Raw genomic sequence first — 16,562 nt, forward strand, 5'->3', positions numbered from 1 at the left:
AGCAAACCGCTGCTCTGCTATTCTGAAGTCAGGTGCATTAACACCACCATCCTTTCAGGACAGAGATGAAGGCTCTGTCTCGCAAGTTGGGGGACCTGAGCCCTCAGGGCTCAGAGGGGAAGCAACAGCACAATTACAGCACAACTTCTTGCAATTATCAAATCTCCTCCATCTGAGTAATTTAAACCTTTTATTATCCTTTTTTAAAAATATTGGGGTGCCTGGATGGCTCAGTCGGTTAAGCGTCTGACTTGGGCTCAGGTCACAATCTCACGGTCTGTGAGTTCGAGCCCCGTGTTGGGCTCTGTGCTGACGGCTCAGAGCCTGGAGCCTCCTTGGATTCTGTGTCTCCCTCTCTCCACCCCTCCCCTGCTTGCACACTGTCTCAAAAATAATAAACTTAAAAAAAAATTTTTTTTAATGTTTTATTTATTTTTGTGACAGACAGAGACAGACCATGAGCAGGGGAGGGGCAGAGAGAGAGGGAGACAGAATCCGAAGCAGGCTCCAGGCTCTGAGCCGTCAGCACAGGGCCCAACGAGGGGCTTGAACTCACAGACCACGAGATTGTGACCTCAGCCGAAGTCGGACGCTCAACCGACTGAGCCACCCAGGCGCCCCCCAAAAAAATACGTTTTTTAATAGTAAAACGTACGAGGGTATGTTAAGAAGTAGGATACAAAGGTGACGGCGTTTTTTAAGATAAAACGTAAGGCCTCCAAACAAGGCCTTATAAGAACCAAGCCTGGAGAGCTCCCACCACACACCCCCTCCTTTCCCACTGAGGCGGGGGGAGAGGGAGAGGTGCGGGGGGGGGGGGGGAGGTGGCAGGGGTGGAACCACAGCCCAAGAAGCCCACAGAAGAGAATCTCACGCGGGGGACAACTGGATTGGCCTCTTGCCATCGACGACCTCTCATGAGAATCCTCCTCAAGTTCAACACCCCCAGACTTGGCCGGATCCTCTCTGAGAGGGCATCGTAGACACTGCCAAGTACTGAAAGGGACGGTCATCGTCGCTATGATCCCTTCAAGATGTGGGTGACTGACTCCATCACAGAACGTTCTCGAATGAAACGTACAGCCAACTTTCCATCAGCAGAATGTCCAGAATGGCACAGAGCCATCCTTGCGGAGTCCCTCCCCCCGTCCCCGCCCTCCTCATCCAGTGACCGAGCCCCACATCAGGACCTCCTACCTGTGGGCAGACTCCTTCCACAGCATCGACCACGATGATGCAGCCGTCACACACGCGCACGGCCGTGGACACCTCGGAGGAGAAGTCCACGTGTCCTGGAGAGTCTATGAGGTTAATCAGGTAGTCCTCACCACCTACAACAGAGCCAGAAAACACACATTTTCCGTCGTGCGGGCACACAGCGCTCCCTCCCAGGCATTCACAATGAGAAAGGGGCCGGGAGACACAATAGAGCTAAAGAAGCCAAACAGGTCGACCCACCACCATTGCCCCGACGTGGGGGTTCCCACCGACGGACCTCCGATCCCAAGGGGCATCTCTCCCTAACGTTGCCGGACTTCGTTGTTCTAGAAGGGGCCACTTACTAAGGGCTTCTGTGAGCCAGGCACTGTGCTAGACGTGCCTCAGGACGCGCAATCCCACGTTACCGAACCCTCAGCAGGGCCCCGTGAGGTGAACATTATTACCACATTCGCTCTACAGGTTGGAAGTCGAGACCGGCAGAAAACAACGCCTGGATGTAAAAGCTGGTCAAGAGGGGCCCAAACAGGAAATGCAGACTCAAAAAGACACAAAGCACGTGGCCACGGCTTCCCTACAAGCTCGCAGAGAGCAGGGTGTGAATCTGAGACTTAGACACGCAAATCCAGGGAGTCACGACGCGTCGAGCGGTGCGCTACGTGCCACGTGCACACGCGGATCACCCCCTTGAGGCCTCACGAGGAAGAAGACCATTCAGCTTTTAGGAGGGTGATGACCATGCGATTTGTCCCAAGCCCTGAAAGTCCCTGTTCTATCAAACCCCAAGTCAGTCCCACATCCCATTAACACCCCTAAGTCAGTTCCAGACAGGCCAGGACGATAAGTCACCTCAGGGCACAGACATGTCACGCCAGATCACAATTAGAGAGACCACGGGCTCCAGAACCACTCCGGAACCCAAGGGCCAGACTTACACCTGGAAGGCCATTTAGACCCGTTTCCCCCCCATCCAGCTGGAACACCCTGACGACATGCCTTGCGCCCCAGGGGACGGGGCTAAGAGTGGCCACCACCACAAGGGGCACAGCCAGGGCCCATGTCCTTGGACTCTCAGGGCCTGGCTCTGCCCCAAGCATTCTACACACACTGTCCTGCGTTTACCAGCCCACCGCCCTTTGAGGTTGTCGCTGCCACGAGCCCGATTTCACAGAGCGGGAAACTCGGGCACAGAAGAGCTAAGCGTCCTTCTCAAGGACTTCTAGGTAGAATGCAATCCAAGGTAAACCGCCCGAGATCAAAGAGTTTCAAATGGTCGTGTGGCAGTTAAACCTGGCAGACTCCGAACACATACTTTAACCACCCCACTCAGGACGGCACCAAGGTCATCTCTCCTGCCCAGACTCCACCGGTCGGGGACTTCAGAGCACCGGGTTAAGGACTCCAAGGTGCACTGGGGCTCAGTGGGAGAGACCGCCATCAATTAGCAACAGGCTGCTTCTTACACATCCCCACCCGCAACGTGTTCCCGGTCTTCTCGTGCAAATTGCTTTATACGGATTTCTGGCTCCGCTGCCCCCACCGGGGAGGGCTCCAAGCAGACACAGGACCTGGACAGCTCCAAAGAAGACCAAAGCTGTCAAAGACCCCGGGCCCTGGGGCAGTGGCCCCCGGGCCTCAGTGGGGCCTTACTGTCAGGACTCACAGCACCCTCTGGGATAAGCCATGCCCTCTATAGAATAAGCCAGAGGAAAATGGGCAGCGGCAAGGGAGTCCAGGGTCCTATCAGCTCCTGCCACGTGAAACAGAAGCCGTGAGACGCCTAGAATCTCTCTGCATTGTCCTAGCCTAACCCTTCATTTCCTAGATAAGCACGCCCCCGGAAGGGAGGAGAGGTACCCAAGGCCACTGAGTAGCTGGCCGGAAACACGCCCAGGTCTGTCTGACACGGAGGTCTTGACTCCTTTATGCTGTGCAGCTGGGCAACCCTGGCTCGTTCATTTGGATGAACTCCAGACTCCAGTGTGGGACAACCGTAAGCACCTTGACACCCAGGAATACCCGGACCGGATCCAGAACTTGCAGAGACAGTGTCTGCTGTCAGGTTCTTTACAGAATTTAAAAATGCACTCCCAGAGAAACCTCGGGCTTCCTTCCTCGGGCTCTTGCCTTTTACGGGGGTTACAGAACTTCGAGTAACACCCAGAAAAAACAAACATACCTATCTCTCTAGCCATCTGTCTGTCTGTACTCCTCTAATGAGGCATCTAAATCCAGACCCCCTGAAACTCACGCAGAGACAGCAAGTCCAGATCTAGAAAGCAACAGAAAGCTAGGGACACACCAAGTGTTTTCACTTGCATACGTGGGAAAAAGAGTGCGTGATCAAAACCCTTTGGGAAACGCAGTGGCGGGGTGGAGGGGTGAGGAAGAGGCTCACCACGCACATACACCCTAGTAAAGGCTCGAGGAGCCCTGTAACACAGAAGCCTGTCCGACCTCCCCAGTGTGTCTGATGGGGGAAGACCAGCGCCCTTCTCAGTCACGTGGCTGACGAGTGCCGAGCTCAGCACAGGGCCAGTCTCTGACTCGCAACAACTATTTTCATCTTAACTCTTTCCCAATACCTTCAAACTCAATGTCAAAAGTGGGGAAGAGAAATCCAATGTCCCTCACAGGGGGAAGGAAGCCAGTAAGTGCAACTGGTCTGCTGTCTTCAGCCACAATGTGCCTCCCTGACTTGTTTCCCTGAGCAGAAAAGGGGCAGAGAGAGGGAGACATGGAATCCGAAGCAGGCCCCAGGCTCCGAGCTGTCAGCACAGAGCCCGACGCGGGGCTCGAACTCATGGAATGTGGTATCATGACCTGAGCTGAAGTCAGATGCCCGACTGAGCCACCCAGGCACCCCCTAAATGATCTTTCTGATTTGTCCCTCAGTCCTGAAGCTGTGCACAGGACGGACTCCTGCTAAAGCATTAAACCATCCATCCCAGGCCTTCCAAAATATGCTCCTTCATTTCAGGCACTGGTCTAATCAGCAGAGCACCAATCCTTTTTTTTTTTTTTTTTTTTTTTTATGTTCCAGGCAACTGGGGAAAAGGAAAAGTTGGAAGACCTGAAGTTAATCATGGGAGGCACCTTGCACAAAATTTCTGCCATTAGGGAGTTATGGGAAAATAATGTCTCCCTTGCCCGTGAGTCCTCCAGTTTTAAAGCACCACGGATCACCGTTTCATTTGAAGATGCACATCTGTCACGAGCACCTGCCAAAGATCCCTGCGAAGAGGAAACTTCCCGTAAGGTCACATTCAATCCCCAAAACACTGGAGATGTTCGCCAACACACACGCGGAAAGCTGAGGAGAGAAAACGTGCTTCAAACGAAGGAAGAGACACACTCCTCTCGTGGACGATGATGTGTACATCACACAGGCGTCTTTATGCCCCAGCACACCGGGAGAATGCCACTTCCCACAACCGAAGTGTCGGGAATACAGGCAGAACCGGGGCCATGAGACCGTGTTTCTGAGGACATCGCCTAGAACACGGAACACTCACGGACATGAATTTACCCCAACTATATGGCAGCCACAGGCTTCCACAGGAGATCCCACAGTCGTCCCTTTTTATATCTTAAATTAATGTATAAAATCATGTAAGATCAACCAAGATGGCTTATTTCACGGAACCACGCGATGCATTTTCTCTCCCATCTGCTGACACAGGGAAAAGGTCCCAGCAGGAGAACTGAGCGTGTGCTCATGAGAAGGCTGTTACAGGAAGAGGTCATGGGTGGTTGACCCCACCAGCAAAAACGTCAAACGTGAGGTGGCTTAGGGAGGAGGGAGGAAACAGTGATCCACATGCAACCCTGAATGGCCGACAAATGAGGCTTCTTGCCGCACGGCCCATCCCGAAGTCCTCTCCAGACTCCTCCCAGCACAAAACAGGTCAGACCACATGTGGGCCTCCCCTGGCTACGCTTTACCTCACCGGCCCTGGGCTCTGCGTGTGCCCACGGACACCGCAGCTCAGCCCGTGGCCACATCCTGAACTGACATCACGGAGAGCTTCTCCGCCTTTGAAACCCTGCTGCGTGGGGAGTAAATCTAGTAACGACACGTCCACGCCGTCTTGATTCGTCCATCACTGGCATTTTCGCTCAAAAGGATGTATGAGTAGGAACCAGGATAAAGAAGCCTTGCATAAGAAAAAGGTCGACGTTCGTTTCTCGGAACCTACGTGAGGGTTCCAAACTTGGCAACTTGCTTGGAATCTGTTTACGTCACCCTGGAGGAAAGGTCAGGGACCATGGCCTTTTACTCAATTTTACTGGTCGTATGTGCCATGAATAAGGTGCGGGTCCCAGGGTCAAGAAGCTGAGTGACAGCAACACACCTTTGACCAGGACAGCACAGGGGACATGGGGCTAGAAGGGTGTATGAACGTCATCTTTCTAAAGATGAGGCAGCCTTGAGCATCCTTAGAAGCAGAGAGGATGAAGTTACAGGAGAGAAGACACTCCATAGGACACAAGTCCAGAGCACGGCCCTTTCGTGGTAACAGGAGAAGAGTCAGCAAAGATACTAATACCATTACATTTTGGGGCACCTGGGTGGCTCAGTCGGTTGAGCGTCCAACTTCGGCTCAGGTCACGATCTCGTGGTCTGTGGGTTCAAGCCCCGCGTCAGGTTCTGTGCTGACAGCTCAGAGCCTGGAGCCTGCTTCGGACTCTGTGTCTGTCTGTCTGTCTCTCTCTCTCTCTCTCTCTCTCTCTCTCAAAAATAAATAAACATTAAAAAAAAAAAAAAACCAAACTACTACCATTACGTTTTGAGGCATGGCAAATTTCGGCTGGCAAGCAGCTGAATCTTTTCCATTTGTGGGACCCAGCAGGTAAGGATGCCAGCCGAGGTTGAGGGAGGAGAAGGGAGGTGGGTGGGGGTCCAGAAGGAGGTTCAAATGGCCCGCTGGAGAGAACGCACGCGACCCGGCAGAGGAGAGAGGGGAGTGCCACAGCCCCGCGGACCGGCCGGGACAGCAGCCGGGATGGGAGGAAAGGGTGTAGAGCTGGCTGTGTCAAGGGTCAGACTTTTGCCAGCAGAAATAAGACTGAAGGCCGAGGGAGCAAAGACACCGAGGACCTTGGAGAGACTGCCGGCAGAATGACAAATCCGGGCTGTCAGAGGCCGGGAGTGAATGAAGGGCACTCATGAACATCGTCAAGTCAGAGAATGGGTGCTTGACCACACAGGTGAGAGCAGGAGAGAATCAGGACTGGAGGCAAGGGAGCCTTCGATCCCGAAACGTCACCATGGGCAGTTCCAGGCAAGGCTACAATCGAGAAAGGAGCCCTGACAGCGAGCGGGTGGAGAAGCAGGAGCCCACGCTGCCGGAGACGCCACTGTCGGGCACGGTGAAGGTGAACTTGGCAGATTTGGGTAAAAAGGGAAATTATGAGCCAGGCCCCAAAGTCACTAACAAGCAGGCACCGTCATCAGGAGCCGACTAGGACAAGAAAGACGAGAGCAGTTAGACGGGATGAATCTCAAAAGAGATGGGGTGTTAAAACAAGGCTGGAAGAATTAAGCTTTGAACTAGGACCAGGGAACGAAGAGAATGGCAACCCCGCGTCTCACCCCAGAGACAGATGCGGGAGGAAGGAGCAGCGTTCACCAGAAAGAAGGACAGGCAGAGCAGTGTCCTGGGAAAACAGCCTGGAGGCGGCGGAGAGAATGGCGACAAGACGGCAAGGAGGCAGGGATGCCGGTCTCCCTCGGGATGTCCGCAGAGTGTAAGTTTCGGGAAGGAGAGGAGCAGAGGGAGGCTGACGGAGGGCGGTAAAGCCACAGAAACGCGGGGAAGAGACGCTGGAGAGGCTTCCATCGAGGGCAGTGACCGAGCGCAGCGGGCACGTGGTTGACGCTGGCCCCAGACATCTGTACGTAGCCTACGCGATCCCTTGTGGACGGGAGCCGCCGGCCTCGGGGGCCGCCGGTCACGGTCTGCGCTGACCCGCCTCCTCCAGACCCGGGCCCAGCTGAGCGAGCTGGGGGTGTGAGCACGTGGTTCCCAGGACCACTGCCCCATGCTAGCCACTCTCTCCCCGGGAAAATTCCTGAAACTCCACGAACTCCACTCGGTACGTATGTAAAATGAGGGTAGTACGCGTCTCCAGGGCCACCGTGACGATCACACAAAATCCCGTATCTGAGGCTCCCGGCCCAGGATCCCATTTTCTTACACCTGCCACCAACGGAATGCTTCACAAAGAAAAGCGTTATCTTAAGAGGAAAATGTCTGACCTGCAGTCAAACAAGGGACAACGGAGCCCGTCCCTCCCAGCCTCCATCCCACAACTAGGACAACCATCGGGACTGTGGGTTATTGTTCACGTTTCCGGAAGGAAAGGGAAGCTACTGCGTCTGAGTGAGAAGAACCTTCTGGTGCGTGCTGGCCTCATGTGAATGCGGGTGGCATGAGTCCCCTCCCCTGGCCCGGTCTCTGGAGATTAAGAGCAGGTGAGCCCGCACAACGCCCTGCCTATTCTTGGCCTCCGAGCCACACGTGGCTGCCTCCCGGCTGGATCCGGAAAGTCCCACCGAACCAGGTTGTTAGCTAGCGTATGCCTCACATTACAAACAGAAAGCCTAAGAATTAAAGTCCACTACAATTTGTTCTACATGGTGTTTAAAAAAATTTTAAATTGCCAGTAGTTTAAAAATTGGAAGATTTTACCAAAATCTCAACGCCACCTTTTCTTGAAAAAGATTCCCACAGAGCATCAGTTGCTGTGGCTGAATGGCATCCGTCCCCGCCTGGAGGTTACGGGGTATTTCACGGGTGGGTACAATGCACTCTCTAGCCCTTAATGGGCCTACCCGGATGGCCTTGCTCACGTAGAGGTGTCCGCACCAACACCACATCAAGAACCAGTAATACGGTGATAATCACATCTGTCTGGTACTGTAGTTAGTAGTTCATTATTTGGGGGGGAAATTTAGTTAGAGACCTCACAGCCTGCATGTGCATATATGCACACATGCACACACACACGAGTACGGCTGGATTAGACGTAAAATGTGAAAACATGACATGGTAAAACTGGAGTGATTTTTATTTCATTCGGGTGTTCCATAATGTATAGAATTTTCTATAATACACACAAATGTGAAACGTGTAAATTTATTTAGAATTTTCTTTTTAAAGTTTATCATTCTGAGAGAGCGAGCGAGAGAGAGCACGGAGGAGGGGCAGAGACAGAGGGAAAGAGAGAGAATCCCAAGCAGGCTCTGCGCTGTCAGCACAAAGCCCCACTCGGGGCTCGATCCCACGAACTATGAGATCATGACCTGAGCACAGATCAATGGTCGGAGGCTTAACCAACTGAGCCACCCAGGCACCCCAATTTATTTAGAATTTTTAAAAAGATGAATTAGAATGAACACTTCATTTCAGAAGTTCCAGGACAGCAATATTTATGAACCGGTGTAAAGAATGGCTATAGAACAGAAATGAAAGCAAAAATGCCTTGAGACTCTTCAAAGAACAGTCCATGAATTTCAAATTATCTGACCCACTTAAAGACATCTCTCTCATCTTTATCTGAACTCTAGGCTAAACGATTCAAAGGAATTACATCCCCTTAGAATTTTTTTTTTTATAGAAAGTACGTTGCCAGGAGTATGTCCTAACTCTTGACCGGGTAAATGTACGATATCCCTGTGGGAAGGACACAGAGAGAGGTACAAAACAGGAAAATAACAAGGTTTAACAACATGGTCCCGACCCTTGAAGCAAACTTTGGTGACAAAGGTAAAGACAGGAGGCTCCATCTTCTTCTCAAGGAAGAATTGGGTCCCTGGAGGACGATATAGAAGGTGATACTGTATCACCTTCTAGAACATGCTTGGGTTTTCAACAGCATTTCTAATACGTGCCTGGGTTTTGTAAGCCTATTTATTTACTTTAAACTAGAAAAATACTCTTTCGATCCAAATAAGGATTTGAAAAAATTTTTGAAAGCCGGTTAGATCAAGTGTCAGAACCAGAAAGCACTTAGAAAAGAATCTCTGTGCTAAATGTTAATTAAGAGGTTATTTGGAGGGGGGCAGGAAGAAGGGGCAGACACAGGAAACAAAAGCCACCCGTGGAGTTTCTTCACCATCAGGTTTCCCTCCTCCAGGAGGAGGTCCCCCTCGGATGGCCCCACGTTCACGGCAGGAACACCCTCTTGCAGACAATCAGGACTGAGACATAGATAGGAGCGTATCTCGTGTCTGAGGTGTCTGAGGGCATGTGCCCTACTCTTTGTACGTGTGGAGAGGAGACTGTGCACCAGCCGTCAGGTGTGACAAATGTCTACGCCAGAGCCCCCGCCAGGCAATCACGCTCCCAGAGAGACACAGCTGACACCTTACGACTCCGCACTCCCATCGGCACTAATCAGACTAGGAGGCGGCCGTCCGACCCGCGGGTGGCCCATCCACAGGTGCCACCTCTGCCCGGGCCTGGCAGAACAGATAAGCCCGGCCACATCTTGCTCCTGAGAATGTGCGATCGGAAACACAAGAGAAAGCAGCAGTAAGCAATGGAAACAGGATGAAAAAACAGAGTTCAGGCCGAGGGGAGTTTCTGCAGACGGGGACACTAAGAGGAGGGAAAAGCTGTGACAGAGAAAAGACTCACAGGGTAACAGAAACAAAGACAGAGAACAAAACCCAAGGGTACCTCACGGTGGGGCTGCAGAGGGAAGATCCTTAACTTGTCCCAACGGTACCTGGGGCCGTCTGGGATCCAGAATCAACGTCTGCCTTCAATTTCTATGAGCCGTCACTCCAATGAACACTCCTGGTTTTCGGTTTTCAGGAACATTTCTCCAATGTCATAGCACACACATTCTTTCAATAAGCCGACCCTCCGCAGCACATGCGGGCTTAAGCCTCGGTTCTGTGTAGTCAAGGGAGCGCATCTAAAACAGTCTGGGAGTGAGGCGCCCAAGGTCAGAGCTGAACAAAACGGAGGGCAGACCATTCAACCTCCAGGGCCCTAGAGCCGGGCTCCTCCCGCGCTAAACCAGAGAGACCAGTGCACTGGAACGGGCGAGTGGTATCGATAGAAAGTAAACCGTGATGCTTGCAAAAGGGGGTGGAGGACCTGGAGACAGAATCCAGAAGCTGACCCTAGAGGAATCATCCAACAAAGAGAGACTAACGGTCTGAATGTGGAAAAAGGCAGGCTGCAAAGCTCGTGAGGTCTATAAAAATAAGGGGAGGTGGCAAATAAACGGAGCGCTGCCCCACTGGCTGGCTCACAGAATGAGGACATACCTTTTAAAATGTGAGAGGTAGTTTTAAAAACATAAGGCATTACTTTAAATATTAAACACGTGGAATTCACCAAGAATACCCAAGAGCTTCAAGGCTGGTTTAACACAAAAATATTTTAAAGACCGGCGTCAAAGACAATACAGTCACACCTCCCAGAATATTCCTGGGAGTCAGTGTCAGATATAGAACACTGCGGAAGACGAACCACAGATCCATTAGGGAAATGAAACAGAACTTTATTATTTTCTTCTAATTAAAAAAATACACATTTTGTGTCAAATTTCCAAATGGTACAAAAGTAAATGTTTTGAAAACTAAGTTTCACATAACGCGGATACTGGCGTTAAGGCTTCGGTACGTTGCCTTCCAGACATCTTTATCTGCACACTTGGTATTTTATTCCCAAAACACGCTCCCATCTTACACATATTTACTCTGCAACTTGCTTTTGTCAACACATTTTTTCTACACGACAACATACAGTGGTTCGAACAGCTGCGTGCGTTTCACAGCACGGATGTATCAGTTTACTTGGTCATTTTCCAAAGGCAGACACGAAGGTTGTCGGCATTATTTTTACTAACACAGGCTTTTTGGTGAGTATTCACATATATGTCATATACTTGTACGACTACTTCTGTCACATCAGTTCTGCAAGTGTTACTGTCAAAACGACATCCCGATTTAGGGGAGAGCAAACTGTAACGAACAAGGCAACCCAAGTGAGTAAGATTCTAAAGCCAGTACTGAGGCCACAGGACAGAAGAAGGATCCAGCCAGGAATGGAAGGCTAAGGCCTTGCGACCCTCCTGGTGGAGAAATCCGTACGATCACCTGGGGGGACGTGGGCAGGTGTGAACTGCCAGCTCTTCACCCTCAGGCCGGTCAGAGGTCCCCATCTGCATCCGAGTCTGGACAGCCTGACTCTGGCATCAGATCATCAGAGGCCAGAAGGAAATTTGTGGAGTACAAAGCATGGAAACGGAAGCATACACTTAATCCGGAAACAGAAAGGAGGACACTGAAGAAACAAACTATTTTTCTTTAAAACACAGATTGATTGGGGCGCCTGGGTGGCTCAGTCGGTTAAGCGGCCGACTTCGGCTCAGGTCATGATCTCACGGTCCGTGAGTTCGAGCCCCGCGTTGGGCTCCGTGCTGACAGCTCAGAGCCTGGAGCCTGCTTCAGATTCTGTGTCTCCCTCTCTCTGACCCTCCCCCATTCATGCTCTCTCTCTGTCTCAAAAATAAATGTTAAAAAAAAAAAATTTAAAAATAAAAACACAGATTGATTTACCTTTGGCATAATGTAGGGAAATGGCACTCGACTTCATAGTGATCCCTCGAACCTGTTCGTCTTCTCTGCTGTCCATGTACCTTAACTGTAAAATGCAACATACGCATCCTTACTTCCCAGTGAAATGTTGACACTAAGACGGTCTGAGCTGGACTTTTGCTTTAAACGCATCATTTTTAAACTAAAAGTCCTTCGTAGTTTGTTAATGTGGGGAGGGGGTGAGGAAGGTGAGCTGCCAAGGGAAGAGAGCGGACGCCCCGAGAGACAGCACCACATTCCGCACGCATTCCGGTTCCGCACGCCCTCCCCGGCATGTAGCACGCGGGGGCCGGTCGTTCTCTCCCTGCTCCTAGGCTGTCTGACGAAGTCTGGGCAAACACTGAAACCGAAGATCTCTAGAAGCATCAGGAGCCTTCACTCCTTTTTCCATGATCAATGATAAACAAATACTGATAAACGATGATAAATGATTATTTTTTTAATTTACATCTCTCCGACTGTCAGTGGGGTTGAGTATCGTAGTTTGCCACACTGGCCATGTGGCATTCCTCTTCTGGGAGTTTCCTGTTCAAGATTTTTGTCCATCTTTTTAATGGTTATATTACAGATTTGCTCTGTTCCGAATAGAAGCTATTTACAGTCCCTGAATATTAGACCTTTGTCAATGATGTGTTATTACTATTTTCTCCCACTTACCAGGCTTGTCTTCTCACTTTTTTTTATGGCATTTCCTGATGAACAGATGTTCTTAGTTGCAATGTACTTGAGTTGATCAAACCTACATAACGGGACGTACTTCTTCGTCTCATTGACGAAACCTTCTCTTGAGGTCACAGAAGTACTTTCCTATATTCTTTCCCCAAGTTTTATAATTTTGCTTCTCACATACGACTGTTTCAATTACATGCTGATTTCTGTGTGCGGTGTTAAGGAGAAGTCCAATTTTATTTATTTTCCCCGCAGATAACCAACTGTCCGAGGACAATGCGTGGAGAGGCTCGTCTCTTCCCTACAGATCGGAAATGCCAGCTCTGTGATCAACTCCACTGATCATATCCTCAACTCATTGGGGGAAGGAACTGCTCTATTTTTCTACTGCGAGTAACTTACACTCGCAGCTAGAAACAAAGATCTCTTTAATTTCATTTCCTAAGACACTATTTTCATCATGACCCTCAGACTCCAGCTGCCTTCAAGTTCTTCCGGAATCCGGCATTCTCTCCACCAGGACTTTTCCTCTCCCGGGGCCTCCAGGCAAATGCTCCCCCCGAATCTAGGACAGCACCCAAGTCAGCCCCGATCCCCTTTGTCCACTGTGCTCCCCCACCTGCCGGCGTCTCCCCAAACCACACACTCGTCCTCCACAGAACCTCGCGCTCCGTGAGAGCTTCCACAGCTGGGCCAGCCGTCACCGGACTTGTTACAAAAACTCATTTCTGCATTTAGGACGTATTACTATACAGCAACATAAAATACCTTTCTCAACATCTATATTATCTTGCTAAATAGACGAGCAGCTTCTCAGACACATAAACTGGGCTTTGCCCTCTTCCTGGATGTCTACGAATACATCACACCTCAGACAGCTGCTACCTACTGAAAGGCAACAAGACTTCATCGAATGCAACTACTTACCTTGCCTGCCAAGCGGCTGGAGATGATCCCGTTGCTAGATATAAGACAGTCGGCCAGAGTAGTTTTTCCTGTTAAAATAACAATAGTAATTCAAATCTATTTCTTTTCCTAAAGAGGAAGGATGATGTATCCTATCTACAGAATTAATTTCTGACCTTAAGAACTGGTTAAGCCAAGATTTCCCAGTTACCTGTACTGAGTGAAGTTAAGACATAATAAGCATTTCAAAGAGTTTGTCTGCACGGAGTGTCACCTGGAAGGACACAGACCCTAACGCTCCAGAGGGCTGGCAATCTGTAGCTCCAACCCGTGGATCTCATCACCCTCCCCCGAAAAGTCATCGAGCAACTTTTTTTTTAACTGACGCATAACCGACAGAGTAAAACGCAGACTCTTCAGTGACGAGACACACTACCATGCCGGCGACAAGAGAGAACGTGTGACGCGCAGCGTCCACGTGGCTCCTAAACTCTGTCCCACGAGAACTCGATCAAGTATCGCTACATTCATCGTGTGACAGCCCTAACGGCCATGCCACAGACTGAAGCTCTCGGTGGCCAGAACAACACGACGGCAGAAGACTCACGTCCGTCTCTGGACGGTACACGGCATACGACGTCACCAAGGGACAACAATATAACCTGCCACATGTCCCCAAGGATGGCCCGAGCTGGCACTTGCCAGTTAAACTGTCTTCGGGAAACACTTATGAGCAAAGCAATCCAAGAAGCTCACCCTCGCCTCCCGCGGAGGGCAAGCCTGCGGACGACATCGGCCACAGCGCAGCTACGACCGAGGCCACCCAGATCCGGGACGCACACCCCAGGGTCTCCTCCGGGGTAAAGTCTGGACTCGGGCACACACTGAGTTTCACGCGAGATTTTACAAAGACTACACAGTGTGAAGTGCAACAAACAGATAACTGTTTAAAGAATGCTGGGCTGAAGTGACAAACGGAGGGTCTTTTCTTAGGACAACCAAGTCCCTGGTACACTCTAAGAATTTTAGCAAAGCCACGGAATGGGTAACCGTACAAACCAGACAGCAGTCAGCGGGAGCACCGAAGAACACACGTGCCGCGTTCTCCGTGAGGCGCGTAAATACTGTGTGTTCGCACAGGCCTGGGGCGTCACTCCCCCGCCGTCCAGCGGGTACCACTCTAGGTCTGGCAGGCAGATTTCCCCGAGGACGTCAGGTGCTGAGAAAGCACCGTGTTTCAGCACTTTGGCTGTATCCCTGGGACCACACACCACTGACCTGCCACGTGCTTTAATTCACGAAGCAAATACACAGACGTGGACACACACCCACACTTCGGTCAAAGCTCAGGTCCTCGCAATGGGGGCAGCGTAACTACACAAACCCGTGGGCGGGCGTCACCCACGAAGCGACCCCACCAGCCCTTTCAGCTCCCGGGCTACTCCGCTGCGGCTGTTCCGCCCACAGCGACGGCCACCTAACGGACCTCTCTGCCTTCCATCCACACTGAACACTCCCGCCGGACCAATCTTCCCAAGGTGTTGATTACAACACCCCTGCTTTATTCTGCTCTCCCGGTGGCTCCCTGCTACCCAACGGCAAACGTTAACCACCAGAGTCACGACAGGGCGCGCACCCGCCAAGGGTTCCTGGCCAGCGTCCCAGGTGACCCCCTCCGCCCCGTAAGGCAGGCAGAGTCTTCCAGGTCTAGACGCTGCGTGCTGACGCTCCCAAGGGCGAGGTGACTTCAAAGGGAGTTCCGACCCCGGGCTGTCTCACTCCAGGGCGGGGTGGCGCTCACCCGGATCCCAGTCCTAGGCGGCACGAAGCGCTCTGTGAGCTACGGCCCAGGCGGCCTCGTCACTCACGTTCCCCTCTCACCGCCTCACCACCACACCCACTCCTCTGAGCCGGCTGCGGCTACTGCAGGAGGAAGGGGTGCGAAAGGGAGAGCACGCTTAGCAGGAAGCAACGCGGTGGTGCAAAGACGGGATCTGTCAGCAGCGCACCATCGTCCCCTAGCTACCTCTGCGCTGCCCGCGTCCTGCGCTTCGGTCACACGCGTCCCCTTCTCGCCTACTGACGCCGTCCCCACTTGGAACGTGCGTCCCCACCTGCCATCTTGAGTCCCCCTGCGGGGGTCACCTTTAACACCAACTATGCTGTGAAACCTCTTAACCCATCCCTGCCCTCCCAGCCCTCCAGCTGTCCCGACCTGCGGAGTCCACCCTCTGCCCCTCACCTCGTGCTGCCTCGACCCCCAGATCTCCTCCAGGCTTCCACTGCTGGCCCAGTCACAAGTTTCTGCCCTTCCCACACAGGCAGCAAAAGCCCCCGAATCTAGCAGACGTTCAAGAAACACCCGACGAGTCAAGCAGAATCACATCACACAGGCTCTGAGACACTGTGTCTAGACTAGACTTTTTTAGATTACAAAGCCGTTTCAAGAAAACAAAAAACAAAAAACAAAATAGCTTATTTCAACAACAACAACAACAACAAAACCTCAAGGTCTCGTTTAAAAAAAACACACAATGAGGGGCGCCTGCCTGGGTGGCTCAGTCAGTTAAGCGTCCGACCTCGGCTCAGGTCATGATCTCGCGGTCCGCGAGTTCGAGCCCCGCGTCAGGCTCTGTGCTGACAGCTCAGAGCCTGGAGCCTGTTTCAGATTCTGTGTCTCCCTCTCTCTGACCCTCCCCCGTTCATGCTCTCTCTCTGTCTCAAAAATAAATAAACGTTAAAAAAAACAAAAAAAACACACAATGAAATACACCCCACCGAAGAATGCTAATCACTAGTTCGCCGTGTTCATTTCAAACGCTTTTATGGCCAGCACCGCGGACATCAACCTTCCAAAGGAATACTTGCTCCTCCGCAAGCGTCAGGCTCAACAGCCAACAGCGTCCCCTCCCCGCTCTGACACATGTGCAGACACACCCCCCTAATGACTGAAAATAAGCCGTTCGGAAAGGAGTCTTACCATGGTCGACATGAGCCAGAATGCAGATATTCCTGATGTTAGCTGTGTTTTTCTGCAGCTGGATCATCTTATCCAGACTATTCAGCACCATGGTCCTTTCTTTCCTGGGACTAAAAATTAGGGATGTGTTACAAATGGCACATGGGCTAAACACCAAAGCCTCACTTC

General features: G+C 51.5%; 1 protein-coding gene across 1 annotated transcript in view; it reads right to left on the reverse strand.

Annotated features, from left to right (window-relative positions):
- Positions 1-1,038: 1,038 nt before the first annotated feature.
- The window catches only part of LOC121042307 (elongation factor-like GTPase 1), a 16,277-nt gene continuing 753 nt past the window's right edge, over positions 1,039-16,562 (reverse strand). Inside the window, exons 2-6 of the mRNA XM_040493498.1 lie at positions 16,395-16,504; positions 13,436-13,503; positions 11,801-11,885; positions 1,198-1,331; positions 1,039-1,065 (exon numbers count right to left, since the gene is read on the reverse strand). Of these exons, the coding sequence (XP_040349432.1) occupies positions 1,054-1,065; positions 1,198-1,331; positions 11,801-11,885; positions 13,436-13,503; positions 16,395-16,485 (390 nt within the window). The 5' untranslated portion in view covers positions 16,486-16,504 and the 3' untranslated portion in view covers positions 1,039-1,053. The remainder of the gene's footprint in view (positions 1,066-1,197; positions 1,332-11,800; positions 11,886-13,435; positions 13,504-16,394; positions 16,505-16,562) is intronic.

The sequence above is a fragment of the Herpailurus yagouaroundi genome, unplaced genomic scaffold, assembly GCF_014898765.1.
Source record: "Herpailurus yagouaroundi ecotype Mexico unplaced genomic scaffold, PumYag 185, whole genome shotgun sequence".
NCBI classification, from domain to species: domain Eukaryota; kingdom Metazoa; phylum Chordata; class Mammalia; order Carnivora; family Felidae; genus Herpailurus; species Herpailurus yagouaroundi.